The sequence below is a fragment of the Mustelus asterias genome, chromosome 14 (genome assembly GCF_964213995.1).
Source record: "Mustelus asterias chromosome 14, sMusAst1.hap1.1, whole genome shotgun sequence".
Taxonomy (NCBI): Eukaryota; Metazoa; Chordata; class Chondrichthyes; order Carcharhiniformes; family Triakidae; genus Mustelus; species Mustelus asterias.
The window spans coordinates 67,825,493-67,852,553 of NC_135814.1; the positions used below are offsets into that span (position 1 = coordinate 67,825,493).

At 47.0% G+C, this 27,061-nt stretch overlaps 1 protein-coding gene across 1 annotated transcript in view; it reads left to right on the forward strand.

Moving 5' to 3' along the window:
* The first annotated feature begins 1,006 nt into the window (after window positions 1-1,006).
* Window positions 1,007-27,061, forward strand: part of LOC144503747 (uncharacterized) — a 189,897-nt gene continuing 163,842 nt past the window's right edge. The window contains exon 1 of the mRNA XM_078228546.1: window positions 1,007-1,218. Coding sequence (XP_078084672.1) covers window positions 1,143-1,218 — 76 coding nt within the window. The 5' untranslated portion in view covers window positions 1,007-1,142. The remainder of the gene's footprint in view (window positions 1,219-27,061) is intronic.

The following is a 27,061-nucleotide window of genomic DNA, read 5'->3' on the forward strand; positions in this document are numbered from 1 at the left end:
CCCATGTCCCTGGTGCTGTGGGAGGACAGTGCTAACCACCTGCCGCCAATTCTGGATTCTTGCGCAGACCCATTTCCCATCGCTGTACCATTGATGGTTGTATCTTATTGCATCTAGACCCTGAGATCTACCAATCCCCATTTCTCCATCCCTTTTATGACGCTCCTTAAAGCCTTCATCTGACCACGATTTTGGCCCCCTGTCCAAATATAATGTGGCTCACAGTGAAATGTTGATCGATAATGCTTGCTTGAAGCACTTTGCGCCATTTTAACGAATTGAGGGCGTTGTATCAATGCAATATTTCGTTGTTGTAAAGGAGGGCAGTGGAAAGATGAAAATCGATGATAATAGAAAAATGTTAGAAATGCTCAGCAGGTCAGTCAGCATCTGTGGCGAGAGCAGCATCCACGGTATTTCGCTTTTGTGTAAGTGAAAATCACGGACGTGTTATCAACTGTTTGCTCTCTTTCTGCTCTGACTTTGCATCGGAGAAACAAAACAGAGATAAATCAGACTCATTAATTTTCATAAACACACTGAAGAATTTCTGCAGTGCCTCTCCCAATTATTTTACCTAACTGGTGAAAGGCTGGTGCAGCTGAGTGGGAATACAGAGTCGCACCTTTCCATCCCACTTTACTGCCAACTGGCCGGTCCAGGTAAATGTATTAAACGCTTCAAGTGGATGAGTCTTAATTAACAATGTTTTTCTCCATTGTAAATGCCGTCTCAATCTGCTCTGAATATCATACTGCACCAGCAGTATTGGTGCTTTCATTTCAAATGCAAGTCGTTGCTGTTGCTTTCTTTAAACTAGTTTGTCGCAAACTTTCAGAAGTAAACCGACCTCGGTCGCACATATTTATTATACTAATATATCTGTGGTATATTAAACAAATATCAATCGAAGCCAAAACGGAAAATGAGAGGCCCATTTTAAGTATCTGATTACAGGGAGAGGCAGGGGAATGAGTGTTGCCAAAGTTTTTCTATTTAAAGCTTCAGGAGCAGCGGAGAACTCGTTGTTTGAACTGAAGCTAGTGCTGAAGGAGGAAGAGCACATTGGTTTGATGTTACCACATTGAGAAGTGTCTCCCCGCTCGTTTTTATATGAAGAGTCCGCTGTTTAGTAATTAGACATGCGGGGCTTTGTCCATGTGTGGTCTTTCCTACCTCTGGTGGTAATACAGGTGGCAGTAACATCAGCTCAAGGGGGTAAGTGGATTTTCTTTCTTTCAAGTATCCCCTAGAGGCAGAAGAAGTTAATTAGTATGGCACATTATGTAAATTAAATTTAAAATTTAAAATTGTATGTTTTAAATCAATCTAGCTGCCGTTCTATTCAATAGCTGAACCTTTATTGACTTTTTTCTCCCTTTCAAAATATTCCTATTTTACTACATTTTCCTGTCGCTTGGTGCCCCCTGTATGGATGTAATTCAGGATGCATTGCTTCCCCTGATTTCCCAACTAAGGTAATTCCTTTCACCTTTCCTTGACCGGGATATTGAGTGTCATCTGGTCGCTGGTCATCGAACTTGTCTGCAACTCTGTTCACACACGTTCATTCAGGATCACTGGATGGTGATCAGAAATAACACCCTTCAGGATTTGGGTTTGATTGAGCAATCTCTCTGCCTCTCACTCCTTAAAACCGACTTCTTTGACCAAGTTTTCTTCATCTGTCCTGTCTCTTCACATGGCTGTGTTGAGTTGAGTCTCCAATGTGCCATTTTTATGTGTTAAATATGCAATATAAATGCAAATTGCTATTTTTTTGTTGTATTATCGTCCAGTTTTGATCAGCTAACAGAGCAGAGATTGAGCTTGGAGTGTTTTGTGTGTCTCTGTACAATACCATGGGTGGGAATTCTCTGGTTTTTAAGGGCAGCGGTGGGTGCTCTGGCAGTGCCTTTCCCGCTGGCCAGAATACCGGGACCTCACACCATACTCTGTGCTTGATTAGGCACAGGCAAGTTCCCCACTGAGGCTCCTGATGGGCCAGCAGCTGATTACTCTCCCTGCCGTCAGCTGATAGGTTCAAAGGTCCTGGCGCCATATTTAAACACTAGTCTATCACAGGCACCAGACCGCACAGGATGCCAGCAATCCAGAGGGAAAAGCTAGCAGCCTCAAAAGGACGTTTGTTCCTTGATTCAACTACCCCCTCCCCCCCCCCCCCCACCACCTTCACTGAGCCCATCACCTGCATGGCATGGCATGCCCCACTGTCTTTGGAATCTTCATGCATCACCTTCCAGTAAATGATGTGGTATCTCTTTGACTGCCGTGTTTGTGAGCTTTTCATGTAGATACGTTGAGGTTCAGCTTATCTCTCCTCAGTCTTCCCTCTGCCTTCCATTGGTCATCATCTTCATCCATCTCCTTGCCCTTCTGCCTATTGGTGTGCGCACTCACCCTTCCCTCCCCCCTGGCACAGCTGTCCTTCCACATTGCCCACCTTGTCTTCGTGAGGGCACCGCCCCACCTTGCATTCCACCCCTGATCAAAATTTAGACCTTTGTTGTGGTGGCTGCATGAGTCCCGCAGCAAGGTGCTGTCCAGATAGACACTGCTGTGGGACACGAGGGAGGAAGGAGACCCCTGTACTCCCCACCCCAGGCACTGCACTGATCTGAGTGGGAGATACAGGAGGGTCCAGCAGCATGGTGCTGTTCATGAAGCCCAGCTCGGTATGGAGATGGATATCAGAATCAGGTCAGCCCCAGCAAAGTGGTGAATATTAGGAGCAGTGCAGCACTATTCAGTGTTGCACTCACCCTGAAGTCTCTTGTGACCTGAGGACTACCTTGTGCATGCCACTGATTAGCAATGGGGTTTTAGACCGATGTCATTTCATGCTGGAAAGGCCTGACAGGATGTCAGCGTGTAGCCATTTTAATGAGCATTCATGAGGTGTAAATAAAATCAAATTGTGTTCACACCACCAGCTAGCAGGATGACCGATCCACCGTTAACCCACCTTTGGGAGAATTACGACCTGATTTTATGCTGCTGTGTCTGATGTTTTGGCTCCTGTTAGATTCTCCACTCCTGCCTGGCCCCAGGAGGGATGGAAGAATTCCACCCCATGTGCCCAATGCAATCGAGAGATTTTTTAATGCCTAACTGTCAATAATCCACATAATTTTCTTCAGGACAAATTGTGTACGTATAGTCCTCTAATTATCATCTTTTGTGCTATATTCTTAATGGATGGTGCAGCTCAGTAAATTGTACTGGATTAGACTTTGGCTCTGTTTTTACCTCTCAGTCTGATACAGTAACCTATGACCGATGTAAGTGCTGTGTTTGCCTTGTTCCTAACCTGGCTTTATATTCTGTCCAGACTGGGATTTAGATCACTGTGTATTCTTAAAGTTTGAGAGATCTTTACTAACAGAAAATTGTATTTATACACGATTGACAATTTCCATAGTTCAATCCAGTTGGAGAATGCAGCATGGCATTTTAACGTTTAATAGATGTTCAAACTGAACATGGTCCAAACTATGGTAAACAGAATACAATCTGAGCAAAGGTCTATTTTATACTAATCATCTACAGGTTTTCTGCAACAGTGCAACTCAGTTTAAGGAGAAAATATTGTGGTCCAGCTGTCTGAGACTGTTGGTCTTATCCAGATCACTTGTTAATGTGGTGATCTTTTCTCTTGGCATAGTACTGAGCACAATGTCAGCCAAACTCAACTCTTTAAATTCAATGGAAAATGTAAATAGATTGAAGATAAAAAGTCACAGAAACTAGCCTGATAATGTGAAAACGTTTTCTTCATGTTTTGACAAAAATCATCATCATTCTGACAGGTTTACAGTAAGAAGTACTGTAGCGCCACTACCACTCTCATGCCAATATACCCTTGCTGTAAAACCTAAATAATATATTATGTTTTTTCGGGAAATATTCAGGCAGTGCATGTCGAATGTTTGAGATGAATAAACTGTTTTCAATAGACATAATTGCTATTAATGGATTTGAACAGGACAGCCCCATTTGACTAAACAAAAGCAAGGAAATATTGTACAAAAGCTCTACAGTCTCAGCAATTGTTCATTTATCTTAAGGAGCAGAATCATGGAATGGCTATATAAATGCCATGGCTATTAAAGCAGGTCAGAGGCTGCGTAATCTTCAGTGAGTGGTTCACCGTGGGTGGCACAGTGGTTAGCACTGCTGCCCCACAGCGCCAGGGACCCAGGTTCGATTCCCGTTTTGGGTCTGTGCAGTTTCTGCACGTTCTCCCCATGTTTGCGTGGGTTTCCTTTGGGTGCTCCGGTTTCCTCCCATAGCCCAAAAGATGTACTGATTGGGTACATTGGCCATGCTAAATTCTCCCTCAGTGTACCCGAACAGACACCAGAGTGTGTTGACTAGGGAATTTTCACAGTAACTCCATTGCAGTGTTAATGTAAGTCTACTTGTGACACTAATAAATAAACTTTAAACCTCCTGACTCCCCAAAGCCTCTCTACCATCGACAAGGCAAAGTAGAGAGTATGTTAGAATACTCTCCACTTGCCTGGATGAGTGCAGCTGCAACAGCATTCAAGAAGCTTGACACCATCCAGAACAAAGCAGTCCTCTTGATCACCATCCAACTCACCACCTTACACATGCATTCCTTTCACCACCGGAGTACAATGCCAGCAGTGTGAACTATTGACAAGCTGCACCACAGAATAGAGTAATAGAGGTTTACAGCATGGAAACAGGCAGCACCCACGGTGAGACAGGCTCGAACTTACGATTAAGTAACCAGTGAGCTAAAGCTGATGCAATTCATTAAGTCTTCTTCAACAGCGTCTCCTAAAATGGGGGCCTGTAACACCAAGAAGGACAATAACAGCAGGTATGTGCAACAACCTTAAAGTTCCCCACTAAGTCGCCATCCTATCTTGGAACTATATCGCTGTTCTTTCACCATCACTGAATCAACACCATCCCTAACATCATGAGTGTACCTACACCACATGGACTGCAGTGGTTCAAGAAGGAGGTTCTCCACCCTTTTCTAAAGGGCAACTACCCATGGTTAATAAAAAGGCACTCTTGTCAGCAATGCACAGGCCCCAAGAATTATAAAAATATTATTCCAGCTATATTGTGCAATTGGGTAGCTCTTCAAACTCAAGATTAAGTCATAAAATGAAATTATTTCTTCAGATGCTGGTATTCTAATATCGAGCAACATGGAATGGTAGGAAGTTGATTGTACATTGGGTATCTCAATCTAACAATGTTCCACTAATGAAGCCACCTTGTAAACACTGTAAGGAGCTGCGGTATTTTCCTGGAGGGAGTCAGAAGCCAAGTTAATGCAACATCAGCATGTCTTGATGGCCAGTTAAAACCTAGCATTGACAGATAATTGAGAGCGCATCCTTTTAGGTTGGAAAATTGAGTGTGATATGATTTTTGTTCGATTGTGAATAAATATTGTCTAACTACAAGCGATATTTATAAAATATTTCATTCTCCTGAGGAAACCTATTCATTAAATACATGATTCACTAAAAATCTTTTTTGAATTTGGTAGTTAAGGTTGCTATGCTTATCTGCATTAATACATACATTTCAGAGAAGCCTAATTTTTCATTGAACATAACCAAATTGTCCTTTTAATAATGTTGACAAGATACTGTTACTTGACGGAAATGTGCTAATGGGGAATAGGAAGGTAAAGAGATAGATCAGTGAGCTCTGGAGGGATTTAAACGTGAGGATGAGAATTTAAATTTCAGGTATTTGGAGACAAGAAACAAATGCAGGCCATTGCGTGCTATAGTGATAGGTGAATGAGAGTTAGTGTTGGATAAGATCTGGACAGCTGAGTTTAGAACCAGAATAGGAATCGGTTTGGAGGTGACAAAGACATAGATGGGGATTCAAAGAACAAAGAACAGTACAGCACAGGAAACAGGCCCTTCGGCCCTTCAAGCCTGTGCCGCTCATTGGTCCAACTAGACCATTCGTTTGTATCCCTCCATTCCCAGACTGCTCATGTGACTATCCAGATAAGCCTTAAATGATGTCAGTGTGTCTGCCTCCACCACCCTACTTGGCAGCGCATTCCAGGCCCCCACCACTCTGTGTAAAAAAAAACGTCCCTCTGATATCTGAGTTATACCTCGCCCCTCTCACCTTGAGCCCGTGACCCCTCGTGATCGTCACCTCCGACCTGGGAAAAACCTTCCCACTGTTCACCCTATCTATGCCCTTCATAAATTTTTACACCTCTATTAGGTCTCCCCTCATTCTCCATCTTTCCAGGGAGAACACGCCCAGTTTACCCAATCTCTCCTCATAGCTAAGACCCTCCATACCAGGCAACATCCTGGTAAACCTTCTCTGCACTCTCTCTAAAGCCTCCACATCCTTCTGGTAGTGTGGCAACCAGAACTGGACGCAGTACTCCAAATGTGGCCTAACCAGCGTTCTATACAGCTGCAACATTTGGCTCCAGCTTTTATACTGTATACCCCGTCCTATAAAGGCAAGCATACCATATGCCTTCTTCACCACCTTCTCCGCCTGTGCTGCCACCTTCAAGGATTTCTGGACTTGCACACCTAGGTCCCTCTGTGTTTCTAAACTCTTGATGGCTCTGCCATTTATTGTATAACTCCCCCCTACATTAGTTCTTCCAAAATGCATCACTTCGCATTTATCTGGATTAAATTCCATCTGCCATATCTCCGCCCCAATCTTCCAGCCTATCTATATCCTGCTGTATTGTCCGACAATGCTCATTGCTATCTGCAAGTCCAGCCATCTTCGTGCCATCCGCAAACTTGCTGATAACACCAGTTACACCTTCTTCCAAATCATTTATATATATATATCACAAATAGCAGAGGTCCCAGTACAGAACCCTGCGGAACACCACTGGTCACAGACCTCCAGCCGGAAAAAGACCCTTCGACTGTTACCCTCTGTCTCCTGTGGCCAAGCCAGTTTTCTACCCATCTAGCCACCTCTCCTTGTATCCCATGAGCCTTAACCTTCTTAACCAACCTGCCATGAGGGACTTTGTCAAATGCCTTACTGAAATCCATATAGACGACATCCACGGCCCTTCCTTCGTCAACCGTTTTTGTCACTTCCTCAAAAAACTCCACCAAATTTGTAAGCCACGACCTCCCTCTTACAAAACCATGCTGTCTGTCACTACTGAGATTGTTCCGTTCTAAATGCGCATACATCCTGTCTCTAAGAATCCTCTCCAACAACTTCCCTACCATGGATGTCAAGCTCACTGGCCTATAATTACCCGGGTTATCCCTGCTACCCTTCTTAAATAACGGTACCACATTCACTATCCTCCAATCCTCAGGGACCTCACCTGTGTCCAATGGAGAGACAAAGATTTCCGTCAGAGGACCAGCAATTACATCTCTTGTCTCCCTGAGCAGTCTAGGATAGATGCCATCAGATGTCCAAAGATGTGCGGGTTAGGTTGATTGGCCATGCTAAAAATTGCCCGTTAGTGTCCTGAGATGCATGGATTAGTGGGTAAATATGTAGGGATATGGGGGTAGGGCCTGGGTGGGATTGTGGTCAGTGCAGACTCGATGGGCCGAATGGCCTCTTTCTGTACTGTAGGGATTCTATGATTCTATGATCAGGCCCTGGGGATTTGTCAGTTTTAATGTTACCTAAAAAACCTAACACTTCCTCCCTTGTAATGGAGATTCTCTCCAATGGGTCAACACCTCCCTCTGAGACACTCCCAGTCAACAAGTATCTCTCCTTTGTGAATACCGATGCAAAGTATTCATTTAGGATCTCCCCTAGTCCCTTGGGTTCTAAGCATAATTCCCTTCCTTTGTCCCTGAGAGGTCCGACTTTTTCCCTGACAACTCTTTTGTTCCTAACATATGAATAAAATGCCTTAGGATTCTCCTTAATCCTGTCTGCCAAGAACATTTCGTGACCTCTTTTTGCCCTTCTAACTCCCCGTTTGAGTTCTTTCCTACTCTCTCTGTATTCCTCCAGAGCTCCATCTGTTTTCAGTTGCCTGGACCTAACGGACGCCTCTCTTTGCTTTTTGATCAGATCCTCAATTTCCCTGGTTATCCACGGCTCTCGAATCCTATCTTTCCCATCCTTCCTTTTTACAGGCACATGCCTGTCCTGCAGCCTTATCAACTGTTCCTTAAAAGACTCCCTCATGCCAGACGTGGACTTACCCCCGAACAGCCTCTTCCAATCAACGGCCACCAATTCTTGCCTAATCCGGCGATAGTTAGCCTTCCCCCAATTTAGCACCCTACCCTTAGGACAACACTTGTCCTTGTCCATTACTATCCTACTATTCAATGGTAGATGGCTGAGTAGGGGCAAAGATGGATATTGTTGAAGAGGTGAAAGTAGGTGGTTTTGTTATGGAGGCAATATTTGGTTTGAAAATCACAGAATAGTTACAGTGCAGAAGGAGGTCACTCGGCCCATCATACCTGCACCATGTCACCGAATGAGCAATTCGCCTAGTGCCATTCCCTTAGTGCCATTCTCCCACTGGATGATGCAAGACAAAGTATGTTCATGCTGAAAGCTCAGGAGCAAATGACAAGTTTACAAATTCTTGGGAAGGAAGATGGAATGAATGGGAAGGCCAGGGAGTTTGTGACAGGAGCTGAAGACCTTGATGTTTAGCTGGAGAACATTGCAGTTTATTCAAGACTAGTTGTGGAATGACAACACGGAGGAAGGAAAGGCTTGAAAAGTAATAGTGGGCAGGCAGAACTGAATGCTATCAGTGTGCAGGTAAAAGCTGATCTCCGGGTTATGAATAGTTTTGTTAATGAGGAATATGTAGATGAGGAGGAGCCAAGGGGCTCTTCAGATGTAAAGTAGAGGGAGCAATGACATTGCTGGAGGTTCTTGGTTGGATAGGTCAGTGGAACCAGATGAGGGTAATCCCAAGAAGCTGGAGAGGCCATGGAGGAGGACAGTGTGGTTTCCCACCCACAGCTGTATTTTTCGGATGTGTGGGGGGGCAGGGAGATGCTTGTAACCATGGTTACCATGTAACAGTTTTCACTCTTGTCTATCTGTTATATGATGAAATAATCCAAACCTTATGTTCTAGTGTGGTAGATTTCTACAGCTGCAGTTTCTGTATTAGATAGGAAACTTTTCCTATATTTAGTGAGGACCTGTATATAGTGTCAGAGCCAAGAATTTGTATGTTTTTAGTACATGCATTGTCATAATTGGTTTAATCCACCAAGACATCTATTTTAAGCATGTATACATTATGAACGTCCCCACTGAGGACTGGTGTTGATAACTTGAAATCGCCAGCTGTTTTGACTCTGGCTTGCAGTTGAAGCCAGTTTGAAATGTTATTTTCAGTGAATATGGACAGCTGGAAGTAAAAGGTTGATTTCATCCCAAAGATTTCTTTATGGATAAAACTTTTGGAGTATTTAAAATTTCCATTTAATCACAAGGCAGGATGGAACCTTTTATCTTCCAGTCCAAATACATTGGGCCCGATTTTACCAACAATTTGCACCCGTTTTCGGGCGCGAAATCGTGGTAAAGTCAGGTGTGAGGCCTTTATCGTGATCTGCACCCGTGTCCGCGCAGATCGCCACTTTACCGAGACCTGTGAATGGTGGGGATCTGTTCCGCACCCAAATCGCATGCATTTAAATTGAATTAATGAACTGCCCGCCCAACTCTATCAGCATTTCCCCCTTTACCACCGCGTTTGCCAATCCAGAACCGCGCTTTTAGGGACCTGCTGAATAAAAGTTTGAATCAGGCGCTTCCTCGGTGAGGGTTGGCGAGGAAGTAGGTGCATGGCGTCCGAAAGCTCTCCCTACTCACGGGTGTCCTGTTGTTGCGGCCATTTCGCTGTCTCGGGTCGGTGGTGGCTCTGCGAGTGTGTGGGGTGGGGGGGGGGGGGGGGGGGGCGCGGGGGGAGGTGGGGGCTGTTGCTGTGCACGATCTCCGATGTTTGTCTGGCAGCACGGACCCGGGTCTCAGCACTGACCTCGGGTCCTGCGGTGCTGCTGGGTCCGAGCACCGCAGCTCACTTCAGGCTGAAGAATGTGCACAAAGCCCTTGCAGATAGCACAGCTGCAGCCTCTCAATGTTACCAGGGGCTGTGACTGTGTGGAGCATGTGGCTGGGGGGATTGGGGGGCATGGGGGAGCTGTGATTGTCGGTGTGCTAGGGGCAAGCAGTGTTGCATGACTCCAACATTTGTTGATCTCCACCCCCCCCAATCCATTCCCACCCCCATCCCCCCCACCCAACCTTTCAGAGTGACGAGATGGCTTTTGCAAAGCAACCAATCGATCTTGCTGTTCTTCTGGTTGCTGCTGGAGCTGAGGAGGAGGACATGGAGGAAGAACTGCGGGCCCAGGAGGCCCGGGCCTTACCACTTGCAGGACAGGAGGGCGATGACCATCAGAGGCAGGAGGTGGCCACCTTTCACCCAGAGCGGGGGCTTCGGAGGAGGAGGGAGCAGAGACCCTGGCAGTTCCGTGCATGAGTGTCCTTCGAGGAGATGTCGGACACCGAGTGCCGCCGACGTCTCCGACTCCGAAAGGATACCGTGCAACACCTGTTGCAGGACCTGGTGCCGAGGGGCACGGGCGGGGGGGCACCCACTCTCAGTGGCTGTCAGATTGATGGCTGCTCTGAACTTCTATGTGACTGGCTCCTTCCAGAGCCCGAGCGGAGATGTCTGTGGCATCTCCCAGTCTTCAGTCCACACCTGTGTCAAGCAGGTCACTGAATCCCTGTGTGCCCAGGCTGGGCAGTACATCAAATTCAACCTGGACCAGGCCCATCAGGAAGCCCGGGCTGCGGGGTTCGTTGCAATTGTGGGGATGCCGAATGCGCAGGGGGTGATCGACTGCACCCACGTCGCCCTCAGGGCCCCCCTACAGAATCCATGACAATTTGTTAATAGGAAGAGGTTCCACTCCCTGAATGTACAAATGATGTGTGACCATAATATGACCATCATGCACGTCTGCGCCAGACACCCAGGCAGCGTGCATGACAGCTTCATTATAAGGAGCTCAGACATCTCGCAAGCATTTGAGGAGGAGCCCAGGCTGCGGGGGTGGCTTCTGGGTGATATGGGTTACCCGCTTCGGACATGGCTGATGACGCCTGTGCGGAGGCCTGTCACTGAGGCGGAGACCCGCTATAATGAGTCCCATGTGGCCACCCGCGCGACAGTGGAGAGGTGCATTGGGCTCCTCAAGATGCGATTCCGGTGCCTGGACCGATCCGGAGGGGCCCTCCAGTACAGCCCCCTGATCTCCTCCCGCATGGTGGTGGTGTGCTGTGCCTCGCACAATCTGGCTCTGCAGCGAGGAAGAAGAGGACATGAAGAATGACCAGCCGGCCATCACTGGAGAGGATGACCAGCAGGAGGAGGAGGAAGGGGAGGAGGAGGGGGAGGATGAGAACACCTTGGAACACCTGCCAGGTGGTGGAGGGCTGGCATCGCAGCTGAGGCATGCAAGGGTGGCTAGGGAGGCCCTGATAACCAGGTGGTTCAGTCACTAGGAGATGGTGAATGTGGGTTCCACCCCCCCCCCCCCCCCCCAAATTCCTTCCATTTATCCTGCACATTGTCACACCAGAGTGGTGGGCCTGGGTACTCTGTGCTCACGATATTTTTTCCAGGCAGGAGGGTGGTGACGACTCGCTAAGCACCATTCTGATGATGCCCTGGAGCAAACCAGTCTGACTGCTGCCTGAGATCCACATGCACGCTGGCACCTGGGCCCACGCCAGTCTAGTGGGTAAGGGATCTGAAACCCCCATACAGGGCCCTGGGGCGGGTGGGGTGGGGGACGGGAAGTCATCGCTCGTGGGGATTGAGAGACCAATGGCTTCCTTTTCTCAGTGACTGCATTGAGGGGCCTCCCCAACTGATATCACCATGAGGCATCCATCGGGTGATCGTCAATGGGGCAGGGATGCTATTCGAAACAACCTATTCACAGGTGGTTGTGGAGAAAAAACATTTATTTACAATAAAGGCGTTCAGATAAGCTGGTGAAACATAAAAACTTGTGAAAAGAAAACACGAAGGTGCCGACAGTCCTTTCTAACTAGTGCAGCCCTTCACCCACGCCATCTCACTGCAACTGCAACTTCCTAATCTTACGCTGCCTCACACTGCGCCTCAGTGACTCCCCAGAATGTACATCGGAGGTGGAGGGGGCCAGCTGCCGACCTCGCCCCGTGGCCCGCGATGCACGTGGCAGGTGTCCTCTGGAGGCCGTGGACCTTGAGGGCCCTGGCCGGCTTCCAGGTGTCTGGGATGTTTCCATGACATCCTCTTCATCCCGCTGCCCCTGAGATGCCCCAGTGTCAGGAAGTGGGGAGTCGGAAGGTGTTGCCATAGCCACAGTCTCCTGGCTGGAAGGCCCCGGCGTGGGCTCGCGCCCTTCTTCCTCCCTTGGGGCCCCTTTTGGCCCTGGGTCACTCCATGGGACACTGGTGCTTCTGTAGTGAGCTCCAGAAGCTCCGGCGTCACCTGGCACTGCCAGTCCTGGAGGACCACCTGCATCCTACCCATGGTGTTCGACCCCTCCGCGATGGCCACTTGAGTCGTGGGCCATCTCTCAATGGCCGCAGCAAGTGCCCTGTGAGACTGGGTCATGCTCTGCAAGTCCTCGGCCGTGGCCCTCTGAGACTGGGCCACCTTCTCAAGCGTTGCTGCCATTGTCCGTTGTGTCTCAGTGCTGTCCCTCTGGGTCTCCTGCTAGCTCTCGAGCCTCTCAGCCATGGGCCGCAGAATCTCAAGAAGCCTGCTCGGTCCCTCCGCTGTGGCCTGCTGTGACTCGGCCATTGCTTGGAGCCTGCCACCCATGGTGAGGATCCCCTGCTCCAGGCTTTCCACTGCAGACGCCACCCTTGCAGTGTTGGCATTGGAAGCACGCATGACAGGCAATAGCTGGTCCGCCTGAAAGCCTTGGGACTCCTCCCAGCAGCCTCGCAGTTGGTCCAGTGTGGCCATCAGCCTGCATTCCCTGGCTCTGTTGCTGCATCTCCAGCAGCTGGGGGAGAAGTGATCTGAGGCCCAGCATGTAGGCTGGGGCCAGCTGAATCCTCACCTCCGGCAGGCCCCCTGCATGCCAGAGGCCTCAGACGTTTCCTCCTCCACCCATCAGCAGATGTCGTGCTCACCAGAGAGTGACCCAGAAGCCTCAACACTAACTGGACCCACTGACGTGTCTGTTTCTGCGATGGTGATTTGTGAGGTAGAAGCTGACGGATAAACGGTGCCACCCTCGGAGGTCCCTTCACCCATATCCTCCGAGGACTTGTCCGAGCTATCGTTCCCAGGATGGATGGGAGCTGTAGCCGGGGCCTGCGGTCCAGAAGGCCCTGGGGCATCAGGATCTGTCCCTGAAACACAGGACACAAGGTGCAAGGGAGGGAGAGGAATCCGGGATGCCAAACACATGAATCACATGTCCCCCTTGAACATAGAACACTGAACCCAGACAATTACATCACAGGGACAGGCCCTTCAGACATCCGACCCTGTAGCGACCAGACTGCCCATCTGATTTGTTTGCCCCCATATGCCTCTGTTCCCATCCCATTCAGATAGCTGTAGAGATGCCCCTTAAATGTCCCCATAGTTTCCGCTTCCATGACTCCCCCGGGCAGTGAGTTCCAGGCACCCACTATCCTCTCAATGCAAATAAAATGCCTCATACACCTCCTTTACACCTTGCCCCTTGCACCCGAAACCCGTGCCCCCAAGAAGTTGCCTCAAAGTGAGTGAAGGAATGACAGGTGCTCACGTCTGGATGGCAGACCGACCATGTTGTCACTGGCAGTCCGCGTCTCCCCTTCTCTGGGGAGCTCCAGCGCCCGCTCCTCGGACGGGGTGAGGACCTAGAGGTCTGGCTCACCACCCCCTGTCTTCACCCTCTCACGAGTGTTGTGCTCAGTCTTCTTCTGTGGAGACAGAAGGAACCATGAAATAAATGGTGGCGAGACTCATGCAGAGAATCAGGTGGTGACCCTTAGAGGGAAAACACAGTGGGGCTCATTGGGGGGAAAGGAAGGAGGTGCTTGGGGGTCAGGAGCTGGAAGCATGCAGGGTGCTGGGGATGGGAGGATCTGAGGGAGATATGGGGGAGCATGCTGAATGGGGTTCAGCACTCACCCTTGCTGCACGGATGAGGTCACTGATTTATTTCTGGCACTGCCTCGCGGTTCGGGGGGGCCAGTGCCCTGGCACTGACCAAGGCGGCAACTGCCTCCCAGGCCGCCTGGGTCTGCGTCCTCCTGGGAGGAAGAGGGTGGCCCGCCTCGCCTCAGCTGCATCCAACAGCCTCCCCAAGTCGTCCTCAGAAAATCGGGGGGCTGGTCGTGCGCACATTGTCCTGGACTGCCTGCCTGTCCATTCTGGAGTTTCTTATGGAGCTGCACTTTGTTAGGGCAGATCAGCTGCAGGCAGTTTGGCAGAACATTCCAGCGAGTTCCATGCAGTTTGCTTGTTAGCATTGAGGGGAAGGCAAGTGAGCACTTGCAGGTGTGCTGATGGGGAGGGGGGGGGGGGGGGGGGTGGTGGTGGATGAGTGCCTCAATGATTAGCGACAGGGGAGAGAGAGGGGGGTGTCACACAGCCATCGGAGTGTAAGTGGGATGGGGCCTTGTGCGGGATTATCCGGCCCGGCAGTGACGTGACGGGCGCGCTTTTTCGATGTTTTTTCCAACTGCGCATGCGTGGTTCAGAGCTCCGATCGTTCCGGCAGCGCTAAGCCCCGCCCACAGCGCGGATCGGACTGGAGATGGCTGAGAGCGTAGGGGGGCGCCTGAAAGCGGATTTCTAAGTCGGGTCGGTACTACGCCCAGATTCGGCACTTAGAATGAAAATGGTAAAATCGGGCCCATTGTGGCTCCTATAAAAATGTAAAGATTTTACTTGCTATTGGACTGATGAATCTTGTTCCTGTATACATCACATGCAAAAGGTGAAGCAATAAAAAAAATTAATAGAATGCACCACTTTTTGTTTTAACCAGGTTGCAAATACATATCTGCCTCATCCCCATAACTGTAACTTCAAAAGGTGAACCCATGTCACCCCATGCACATGTGGGCGATTCTGCATTCCATTTAATTCCATCCTTGTTTTTAACTGGCTTTGTGTTCATAATCACTTAAACTGGCTTTATTTCCACTGTTGTTCTGTGTCAGCATAATGGAAACCACATTACCCACCACTCACATTGAAATGCTGCCTTACACTCCAACACAGGACTCCTGTTATGCACAGGGTTCGGTTAGGGGAATTAAAATAGTGTTACAGAAGTCTTCACATTTTGACTGTTCATAAATTGCATATCTATCTGAGCAAATAGTCATAATATTTTGTGGATCAAACCCAGACAGTAAACAATAAACACACTTTAACAATAAGGGCAAGTCTACTGTGAGCTAAACAATTACATAAAACTTTTATGGGCTGGATTTGGACCAGTGTTGCTCGTTGTGCTTTTTGGATAAAGGATAATAGTGCTTGAAGAGTGGAAAATAGTTGTTAAGTCAATTGTTCTCAACCTTTGGTGATAAAAACCTCTTAAAGAAGGAGAATGTTTTGATTATTCCAATTTTGATTATAGATTTCACATTTTAAAAGCGTTTTTTACAATCATTGCCATATAAAGTAACACAACCTGCTTTATGCTGTGATCTCCTTTTTTGTATCAGAGTCATTCAAATTGGCAAATGTTTAGATTGGTCATAGTCTTTGGAATGTAAGTGCAGGTTACTGAATCTTTCTGCTGGACTCGATTGTTGATTTTTGTTAAAGTTTGTATTAAATGCAGTCCAATCTTTGTCCATGGAACTGGCTGCATTTTTGAGATATTTTCTCTTATTTGTTGCAGCCCTTACAAGAATGAATTGTGTATTTAGTCTCAAATTGGTGGCTAGCTGGTGGTTAGTTACTATATCAGCTCTAAACTATTAAAAAGAAATCAGGCAGTCATGGGCCACCCATAATTGCCATTTAGAAGGTGGTGGTGAGTGACTTTCTTGAATCACTACAGTTCATGCAGTGAAGGTGTTCCCACAGTGCTGCTATATAGGGAGTTCCAGGATTTTGACCTAGCGATGATAAAGGGACAGAGATACAGGGTGGAATCTTACGAGAATTCTGGAGACAAAACTGACATGGAACTCCCCAGCTTCTCTGACCAGTTTTCATAGAAATCATAGACACCCGACAGTACAGAAAGAGGCCATTTGGCCCATCGAATCTGCACCGACCACAATCCCACCCAGGTCCTACCCCCATATCCCTACATATTTTACCCACTAATCCCTCTAAACTACGCATCTCAGGACACTAAGGGCAATTTTTTAGCATGGCCAATCAACCTCACCTGCACATCTTTGGACTGTGGGAGGAAACCGGAGCACCCGGAGGAAACCCACGCAGACACGAGGAGAATGTGCAAACTCCACACAGACAGTGACCCAAGCCGGGAATTGAACCCAGGTCCCTGGAGCTGTGAAGCAGCAGCGCTAACCACTGTGCTACCGTGCCGCCCATTTTCTCTCCAGATCTTGCCCCTTTAACTGTCACAAAACTGTGGGCAAAGTCGGTGCCAGCCCTCTGTCAAGGCAGGGACTTTTAGAGCTGGGAGCTGGCTCCACTGCGATCGGGACATCCTTTTTAAAGTGTACCCCAATCACAGAAACAAAAATTAACCTCCCCCCCAACCCACTCCATCATGGAGACATCTGTGACCTTCTCCCCCCCCCAACTCCACAATCATCTCCCCTCCACCCCCCTCTCCGATCATCGCCACCATTGTCCTATGTGTCTGTGCCCCCACCCAAGTAACTGTGTCTCCACGTGTGAGGCTCCCCCTTGGGCCCACCCTTGGCAATGGCCCCTGGCACAGGTTGCCATTGCCATGTTGGTACTGCCAGGCTGGTGGTGACAACCTGTGCCAGGGGCATTGCCAGGGCACTGTCTGGCCATGTCCCTCTCCCCAGGGACAATACTGTCCTGTGTGCTCCCAAGGGGATCCCCTCGACAGATTCACATCTGGGTGAACCTGTTGTAAACGTCGTGTTGATGAGGTGCGAAAATCTTGTGAAAGTCTGGCAAGGGGGTGGTTAAATAGATATAAGTCCATTTAAATGTATTAAAATCAGGTTCCATTATGGGCATGGAGCAGTGAAAATCGGAGATTGTGATCTCGCCAGCAAGATTTGCCATTTCTGGGTTTCACCAGACCTTGAGCCCTCGGTGGCAATCTCATGGACAGAGAGTGTAGCTCAAGATCCTGCCCATATATTCAGGTCAGGGTAGTGTCTGACTTAGAGGGGAACTTCTCGGTGATGATGTTTCCTGAGCCTCCTGCCCTTGTCCTTCAGGCAGTAGAAGTTGTGGTTTTGGGAGTCATTGTTGGACTCCGTTGGTGAGAAGCCTTGATGAGTTGCTACAGTGCATCCTGCGGATTGGTACACGCTGCAGACACACTATGCTGTTGTTCAAGAGAATGAATGTTTAGGGAGGGTGTGCCAACTTAGCTGGCACCTGTACAGGGCCAAGGCTTGCTGCAGATATTGTGGCTGAATAAGGATCAAAACTCTGGAGTGTCCTACCAAAGAGCACATCTTGAGAGGACCTCAGCACGGAGACTGCCAAGAAGAAGCTCACCATATCTTCTCAAGGACAACTAACCATAACTAATAAATGCCAGCCACCCTAGTGAGGTCTGTATCCTGAAAATGAAAAAAATAAGCTATCAATCTCTGTGCCCATTTGCCACTGAAAAAACGCTCTGAGGAATGAAGTGCGACACAGGTGAATGTGAAGCAGTGCTTTTTGATAAAAAGAATAGGGAGGTCACTTATTAGTTTGAAGTTACTGGTCTACGTGGGGTAGAGGAGCACAGGGATATTGGAGCAAAAGATATACCATTTCATTTGAAGTTTCCCCGCAAGTTAGCAAGGCCAAAATTTTAAAGCAAGATACACACCAGGCTTTATTTCTAGAGTAATAGAATTGAAAAATAAGCATTCAAAACCTGTATCGAACATTGGTTAGATCACACTGAGAATGCTGCATGCAGTTCTGGTCATTACCAAATAAATAAAAATTGAAGCACTGGCGAGAATTCAGAGAAACTTTACAGAGTGACACCAGAAACGTGTTAGTATACACGTCAGGAAAGAATAAGCTGGGTTCCTTTCTCTTGAATAAAGAAGGCTGAATGATGACCTAATTGTTATGAATGAAACATTATCAGGTGGTTATGTTTTAAACCGTCTCCTTTTAATTTAAGGTGAAACAGAATGTTCTGGGAATGGAGGATGGTGAAATCATTCTAAACACTACCAGAGACAGGCCCACCTGATTTGTTTGTCATGGGCAAAGAGGCCCAGGCAAAAACTTATGGACAATCCAGTACCAATTTTCACATTGACAGAAAAGAGAGGCAACTGTTTAATTCTGGACACAGGTTTTCAGAGCCTGATACTCAGAGAGGAAGACTGAAACTGCTGCTGAAACTCCCTCCTACACCATCCCTGCAACCACGTGTTTATCTGCACTCTCTCCCTGTTCCTCAACTCGCTAGCACGTGGCACCGGCAACAAACCAGAGATGACAACATAGTTTGTCTTGGCTCTCAGCTTCCACCCTAGCTCCCTAAATTCCTGTTTTAAATCCCCGTCCCTTCTCCTACCTATGTCGTTGGTACCGATGTGTACCACGACTTGTGACTGTTCCCCCTCCCCCTTAAGGATCCTGAAAACACGGTCCGAGACGTCACGGACCCTGGCACCCGGGAGGCAACATACCATACGTGAGTCTCTTTCGCTGCCACAGGACCTCCTATCTATCCCTCTAACTGTCGAGTCCCCAATAACTATTGCTCTCCTGCTCTCCCCCCCTTCCCTTCTGAGCCACAGGGACGGTCTCAGTGCTGGAGATCCGGTCACCGTGGCTTACCACTGGTAGGTCCCCCCCCCCCCCCCAACAGTATCCAAAGTGGTATATTTGTTGCCGAGGGGAATGACCACAGGGGATTCCTGCACTGACTGCTTCCTCCCTGCCCCTCTCACCATCACCCATCTATCTTCATTCTTCGGAGTAAATACATCCCTGAAGCTTCTATCTATGACCACCTCTGCCTCCCGAATGATCCGAAGTTCATCCAGCTCCAGTTCCAGATCCCTAACACGGTCTTCAAGGAGCTGGAATTGGATGCACTTCCTGCAGCTGTACTCAGCTGGGACACTACTGGTGTCCCTCACCTCAAACATCCCACAGGAGGAACATTGCACTGCCTGCACTGACATCCCTGTTAACTTCCCTCAATAAGAAACGAAAGAGAGAAAAAAAAACTTACCTGCTCTCACTCCAAGTCCTTTTTTTAGGTTAGAGGAGAGGGGAGGGTGGGAGACTCTAAACTGAGATTAAACCCAAACAAACTGAGATGGGGAAATAACTTTTCTGTAGTTGGTATAATTTGCCTATTAAGCATTGTTTAGTCTATGTTGATTTTCATTTGTTTGTTACAGTAAAAATTGACAATGTGAGATCTTATTGTGTAATTCTTTCCATTGGTTGCTGAGAAGTTCATATCTCTTTTTTAAAAGCTATCAATCTCCACAGGGATTATAACCAAATAGAGGCCTTCAAAATTATGAAAGATTTTGATAGAATGTTTCTTCTTTGTGGAGAAGAGTATAAATAGATATCATAAATATAAGACAGTCACCAAGAAATTTAATAGTGCAGGGATTCTCAAATGTGGTTTCCAGACCCCAAGGCTCCGTGTGACCCTTCCAGGGCTTCCCTGGTCAATCCAGCTGGGACACGAGAAGAACCAGGGCTGTGGGTGGGAGGGGATGGCGGAAGGAAACCAGGGCCTGGGAAGTCCAAGAGGAGCTGGGCCCAAGTGCCTGAGATAAATCAGGGATAGGGGTGGTGGGGGGGAGAGGGGGGGCGGTGCGGCGGGGGGAGGGAACTCTAGAGGAGCCGGGGCTAGTTGGTCCTGAGAGCCTGAGCAGGGAGGGCCCGAGAGGAGCGACGGTGGGGCCAGTGGTCCCAGAGAAGCCAGGGCCAAGGGAGATGGTGAGGATGAGGGCGAGGGTGGGTGAGGGTCAAGGAGTGTGTGTGAGTTGGTTCTCCCATTAAAAATAATAAAATGTATTTAAGACTGGCAGTATTTGTTGAATAACAGAAGTTTTTTATTATAGTAAATGTGTCCATATAACAGACAGAAACATCTTTTAAGTTTGTTTTTGTCTGTTCGTACCTATTACGCAATAATCATTTCTTTGTGGTTTAATTCTTCAACATAATAAGAATGTTTCCCAGGGGTTCTTTACGCACTCTTGTGACGTCAAAAGGATTTTGCAGCTGGAAAAGTTTGGGAAACCCTGCACTAGGGATAATGAAAAGACTTTCCCAGCCTAAGAATGTGAGAATATGGAATTAATGAGCACAGGGAGCGGTTGAAGCAATTGTTGAGGATGTATTCAAGGGAAGCTAGACGAGCAGATGAGGGTGGAGGAAGTACAGTGTTCCAATGGCAGATCTAGATGAAGGATGAGAAGATATCTGAGTGCTGGTATGGTCTAGTTGCGCCAAATTGTTTCTTTCTGTGCCATATATCCTATGCATGTAACCCAAGGTATTTTCTAGGTCTCTAATAATTTATTTAAGGTTAAATTAACATTCCGCTTTCATTCAATACACATGTTGACGTTTTGCTTTCTTCACAGTTCTTCATTCACAGTCCCTCCACATGAATGCAAAGATCCCATGGACTTCTTTGCAGAATTGGAGGAGAATTTTCATAGTGCTCGTGACAATATCAATTCTTCAACCAAAATGTAGATTATCTCAGAATGTAATCTCATTGTTTGGTGGATTTTACCGTTCAAATTGGCTGCTATGTTTGCCTACTTCAGAACAAGGACTGCACTTCAGAAATGCTGAGGATATGAGGTGCTTTGGGATGCCCTAATGACATGAAAGACACTATATGGAAGCAGAATGCTCTCTTTAGAACCATAGAACCATAGAAAATTACAGCTCAGAAACAGGCCTTTTGGCCCTTCTTGTCTGTGCCGAACCATTTTATGCCTAGTCCCACTGACCTACACTTGGACCATATCCCTCCACACCCCTCTCATCCATGAACCCGTCCAAGTTTTTCTTAAATGTTAAAAGTGACCCCGCATTTACCACTTTATCCGGCAGCTCATTCCACACTCCCACCACTCTCTGCGTGAAGAAGCCCCCCCTAATATTTCCTTTAAACTTTTCTCCTTTCACCCTTAACCCATGCCCTCTGGTTTTTTTCTCCCCTAGCCTCAGCGGAAAAAGCCTGCTTGCATTCACTCTATCTAGACCCATCAAAATCTTATACACCTCTATCAAATCTCCCCTCAATCTTCTACGCTCCAGGGAATAAAGTCCCAACCTATTCAATCTCTCTCTGTAACTCAGCTTCTCAAGTCCCGGCAACATCCTTGTGAACCTTCTCTGCACTCTTTCAATCTTATTTACATCCTTCCTGTAACTAGGTGACCAAAACTGTACACAATACTCCAAATTCGGCCTCACCAATGCCTTATATAACCTTACCATAACACTCCAACTTTTATACTCGATACTCCAATTTATAAAGGCCAATGTACCAAAGGCACTCTTTCCGACCCTATCCACCTGTGACGTCACGTTTAGGGAATTCTGTACCTGTATTCCCAGATCCCTCTGTTCAACTGCACTCTTCAGAGTCCTACCATTTCCCCTGTACGTTCTTCTTTGGTTTGTCCTTCCAAAGTGCAATATCTCACACTTGTGTTCTTTATGTTCTCTTCAGTTGTTCAATGGTAGTCAAATTAGGCGTGAGAAAGAGACCCAGGTGAGATACTTCACTCAAAAACATAAATAGTTATCAGAATTTTACTAGACTATCTGGGATTATTTTTATTCATAACATGAATCTGAACTCTCTAAGGTGTTACAACCAGTGTCTGGGCGAAGTTCCTCCAATTTGCTATGATTCTGGACAGCCTACCCACAAATTGTTATGCTCCCAGGGTTGAATAGGCTATTCAAACCCCTTGGTTGGTTGAAACAGAGCTACTTAAAAAGGATCCCTTTCCTTGTCGATACCTTTTCCTGGTCCAAATGTATTGACATTTTAAAAGGAGCCAATTTAACTAGGCATTCTTGAGTTAAAGCAAGAGTGAGTTCATTAGTTACTAAACTGCAAGAAGAAACTGATAAAACACAGCTTACATGCACACAGGTTAGAAATGAGAAGTGAGTCCAAAAATAAAATATTAAAAACTATATATGAATCAGCCTTTGGTCTGTCCGCAATGAGTAGATGGTGAAACATTACAGCCTTTAAGTTGGGTGATTCTGGTAGTGCTGACATTGGCAGTTGATTTGGAGATTCTTGATTCTGTGCATTTGCTCAGAGGATTGTTTTTATCTCCTTTTCAACTGTAGCTTCATTGACATGTTTCCAGCAAACAGATAGAAAGATCTTCTACATGCCAGAGCATGGATGTCTATTCAGCATTCTTCAACTGTGGCCTACATAGCAGACACCAGCACAGTAAAACTAGAACAACAGACTAGTGCACCAGAGATCAGAGTTGCAGTTGGTTTTAAACTCCATTTCCTGTGTATTACAGAAAGAGAAAAGCCACAAATATGTCTGGGATATAACTCGTAGGAGATGGTCTCGAATGAGACGGTAATCAGCTTCCATTATCTCCACAGGAGATTACAGTTCAGCTTGCATTGCATTTCTTCCTTTGAAATATCTGTCTGTAAACAAGTGTGACATTCCGTTGTCTCTCTTGGGAATGAGAATCACTCACATATGACTTCCAGTAAGTGGTTACTTTGCAGTATCAGCCAGTTTTTGCTTGTATGTCCGTGTTTTAAAAACACATGCCTAATTTAAAACTTAAATATGTCCATACGTAATTCGGGGTAATGATCCATGGTCATGAAAAAGGCAATGTTCTAAGTAAATGGTTGAATAACTGAGAGGATTTCTTTAGCACATTCTTTTGAATAAAATAATTAAAACACTTTCCGAGTAAGAGAAACATTTTAGATGGTAGTTGGTATCCTAATTACTAGTGGGTAGTGTAGGATTGGGAATGCCATAGTAATGTTCAACTGTTTACCTGACCTGTCATCGAAACCTTGCTTTTCAGTTGAAAAACTGTGATAAGTATGTTAAATTAATTCTGGATTTGATATATTTTTTTTTAAGTGGCAAATGTCATCCGAAGGGTAGAAATAAAACATCAGGGAATGGAGTATCCTTCTCTTAATGTACAGTTTTAAAAAAGAAAGGCCGGGATTTTCCATGCTGCTTTTGATGGTGGGAATAGAGGGGTCGGGGAATCCAATGGGAATCCCCAAACGGCTTTAACACCGGCGGGATTTCCTGTTCAAATTGTCCCTGCCCCCCGCACCCCCCCCCCCCCCCCCCCCCCCGGCCAATGATATAATGGGGTTCTTGCCATGAAAGTTTGTGAATCCTATGACCATACATTTTAATATCATTAGCGGGCTTCCCCGCTCTATCATTCCCCCCATGTTTGGATTTCCCCTGGCGGGATTTCAACAGCTTTTGACAAATGGGGAATTGGTTAGGAGAACCCTGTTGGGGTGCGCAGATAAGTACAGCCCTCAGGGGGAGAAGGTCATGCTCCGGCAGTGCTTCCTGGCAATCCCTGGGGACAGTGCTGGAGAGAGGAGGCTTCCAATGGAGAGATCGGTGGGGAGGATTCCGAGGGGGGAGCGGCATTTGCAGTAGTAGCTGTTTCCCGTGTCCGTGGTGGGGGAAGGGTTTCCCTGTGTGTGTGGTTGCGGGGGAGGGGGAGAGGAGGAGGTGGAGTGGGGGGGAGGAGGTGGGGGGGGGAGAGGAGGAGGTGGAGTGGGGGGGGAGGAGGTGGGGTGGGGGGTTGTTCTCTGGGTCCATGGTGGGGATGAAATCCTTGTTTTTATTTTTGTTAGATCGGGGAGCCCGTTAGCTTGCTGGTGCGGTGAGTGTGCCATCGTGTGACCCACCTCCAGGATTTCTTTTTTGACCATGAGTCAAAACATATGGCAGGAAAAGCCAGCAGTGGAGCCAACAGGGAACGCACCACTTTCCCCGCCTGAGATGACAATCAGTAAAAAAAACCCAGAAAATTCCACCCAAAGTTTGCCTTTATAAAACACCTCATGTTGTCATAAAATGCAACAAAGCCATTGATGCACTTTTGATCTCGGACATCGTCATTTTGTAAGCAAATGCAGCAGATTGTTTAACCTGCTCTGCTCTTGTAGATTGAGGGCTGATTGTTACTCAGGACACTGGGAGAATTTTTAAAAGAAATGTCATTGGATTATTTGCATCAGCTAAACACTCATCCAGGTTTAGTATTTTGTCCAAAAGGGAGCTTTTCTGACAATGCAGCCCTCTCTTTGTACTGCACTGAAATTTTCCTTTGATTATATGGTCAATAGTAAAGTGGAATTTCAATTTTTTTTTCTTGAAACTAAGCATCTTCTTCTTCCTCAGTATGATATCTTGCTGCTCTTCAAGTCTAAATCCAATTGCAGAGCCATGTCACAGCATTGTGCCTTGGATTCTGCAGCAAATTTCCATAGGTTGCATGAATTCAGTCTGATCTGAGTGTCATAGTTAGGGTATCCTTCAAATTCCATTGGTAGTGGATGTGGAATGGAGAGTATGGATCCTGCTGTGTTTTCAAGAGAAACCGAATCTTGGAGGATTTAATATCAGGTCATTCATCAGATTGCTGTTGCGATATTGGTTTCAGTCCAGTGCTTGCGCCATTTTTGTCAAAAGCTGCAACACTCAGAGTATTTTCACAACTCCAGAAAGGTTTGCATGATTTAAGTCACTTATTCAATCTTCATGGATTGGCACGGGGTAACACCAACCTCCAAATGGTCTAAACTGGATGGAATTTTACAGGGGTATCTTGTTTGCTTCTCTCCCCGAAGAAATGTCAGAGAACAGCTGACCCATGTTTCACAAGGCCACTACACAGCAACAACACACTGCAGGTGGACTTAGGTAGGTGAAAATAGGACTTCTGCCCCTCAGGGGGAGGAAGCCCCATCCTTGACAACTGTGGCCAATCTGATTGGCGAGCAGTTCTGTAATCTCAGCAGCATCCATGGTGAGTGGTGCTGGGGATGCAACTAGACCCCTGGATGAAGACAGTCGTGGCACCTGGACCCAAGTAAGTCCCAGGTTCGGGACGGGGAAGGATCGTGGAGACTAGGGAGGGGTTTTGGAAGTGTGGCCTTTGGTAGTCAAGTGGGAAGTGACAAAGGACAGGGGTTACATCTTGGGAAGAGGATGCCCCCAGGGTGTAATGGGCATTCTTTGAAGGACATACTTCCCCCTCCCTACCCACGGTTTGACCAAACTTGTTAAAGTAATGGCCTACCCATTCCTGCCCACACCAACCGTATAATGGCATGCACAGCATAATATTCAGGGCAATTCACTTGTTAACAATCTCAGTTTCTCAATAATTATCTTTATAAAAATGCCGGGAAGGGGGGCGGTGGTGGGCTGCCAATTCAGCATTCGCCTGCCATCGTTTTACGAGGAATGGATTGGGGGTGGGCACAAGGGTGTTGGGTTCCCCACCGTCATATTTTCAATGCCCCCTCTGCCAAAAAGACAAAATCAAACACATCGATTTTAACTAATGCCTTGATATATGCAGATCACTTATTACTTGCCTTGTTGGATGGAGAGAACTCTTCACGAGCATTTCAAACTGACCCAATCTGGTATTGTTTGAGTTCGGATTCACCGTTGTGTTACACAGATGGCATCATCTGCAGACTGATGTCTGAAACGTGACATACTTTCAAAACTTTGATATCTATGAATTCCATAATAAATGGGAGATGAGATTCTTTTTCCATAGTGAGTGGTTGTGGTAGGGGATACATTGCTTGCAGGGGTGGTAGAAGCAGATTCAATTGTAACATCGAAAAGAGAAATGGATATTTTCTTGAGAAAGGAAAATTTGTATGACAGCGGGAAAAGAGTGGTGGAGTGGGACTAATTGGACCATTCTTTACAAGTGGTGGCACAGACCTCTTGAGCTCACTGAGTTCCTTCTGCGCTGTAAGATTTAATGATTCTATATTAGAACTGTACAGCACAGAACAGGCCCTTTGGCCCACGATGTTGTGCCGAGCTTTATCTGAAACCAAGATCAAGCTATCCCACTCCCTATCATCCTGGTGTGCTCCATGTGCCTATCCAATAACCGCTTAAATGTTCCTAAAGTGTCTGACTCCACTATCACTGCAGGCAGTCCATTCCACACCCCAACCACTCTCTGCGTAAAGAACCTACCTCTGACATCCTTCCTATATCTCCCACCACGAACCCTATAGTTATGCCCCCTTGTAGTAGCTCCATCCACCCGAGGAAATAGTCTTTGAACGTTCACTCTATCTATCCCCTTCATCATTTTATAAACCTCTATTAAGTCTCCCCTCAGCCTCCTCTGCTCCAGAGAGAACAGCCCTAGCTCCCTCAACCTTTCCTCATAAGACCTACCCTCCAAACCAGGCAGCATCCTGGTAAATCTCCTCTGCACTCTTTCCAGCACTTCCACATCCTTCTTATAGTGAGGTGACCAGAACTGCACACAATATTCCAAATGTGGTCTCACCAAGGTCCTGTACAGTTGCAGCACAACCCCACGGCTCTTAAACTCCAACCCCCTGTTAATAAAAGCTAACCCACTATAGGCCTTCTTCACAGCTCTATCCACTTGAGTGGCAACCTTTAGAGATCTGTGGATATGGACCCCAAGATCTATCTGTTCCTCCACAGTCTTCAGAACCCTACCTTTGACCCTGTAATCCACATTTAAATTAGTCCTACCAAAATGAATCACCTCACATTTATCAGGGTTAAACTCCATTTGCCATTTTTCAGCCCAGCTTTGCATCCTATCTATGTCTCTTTGCAGC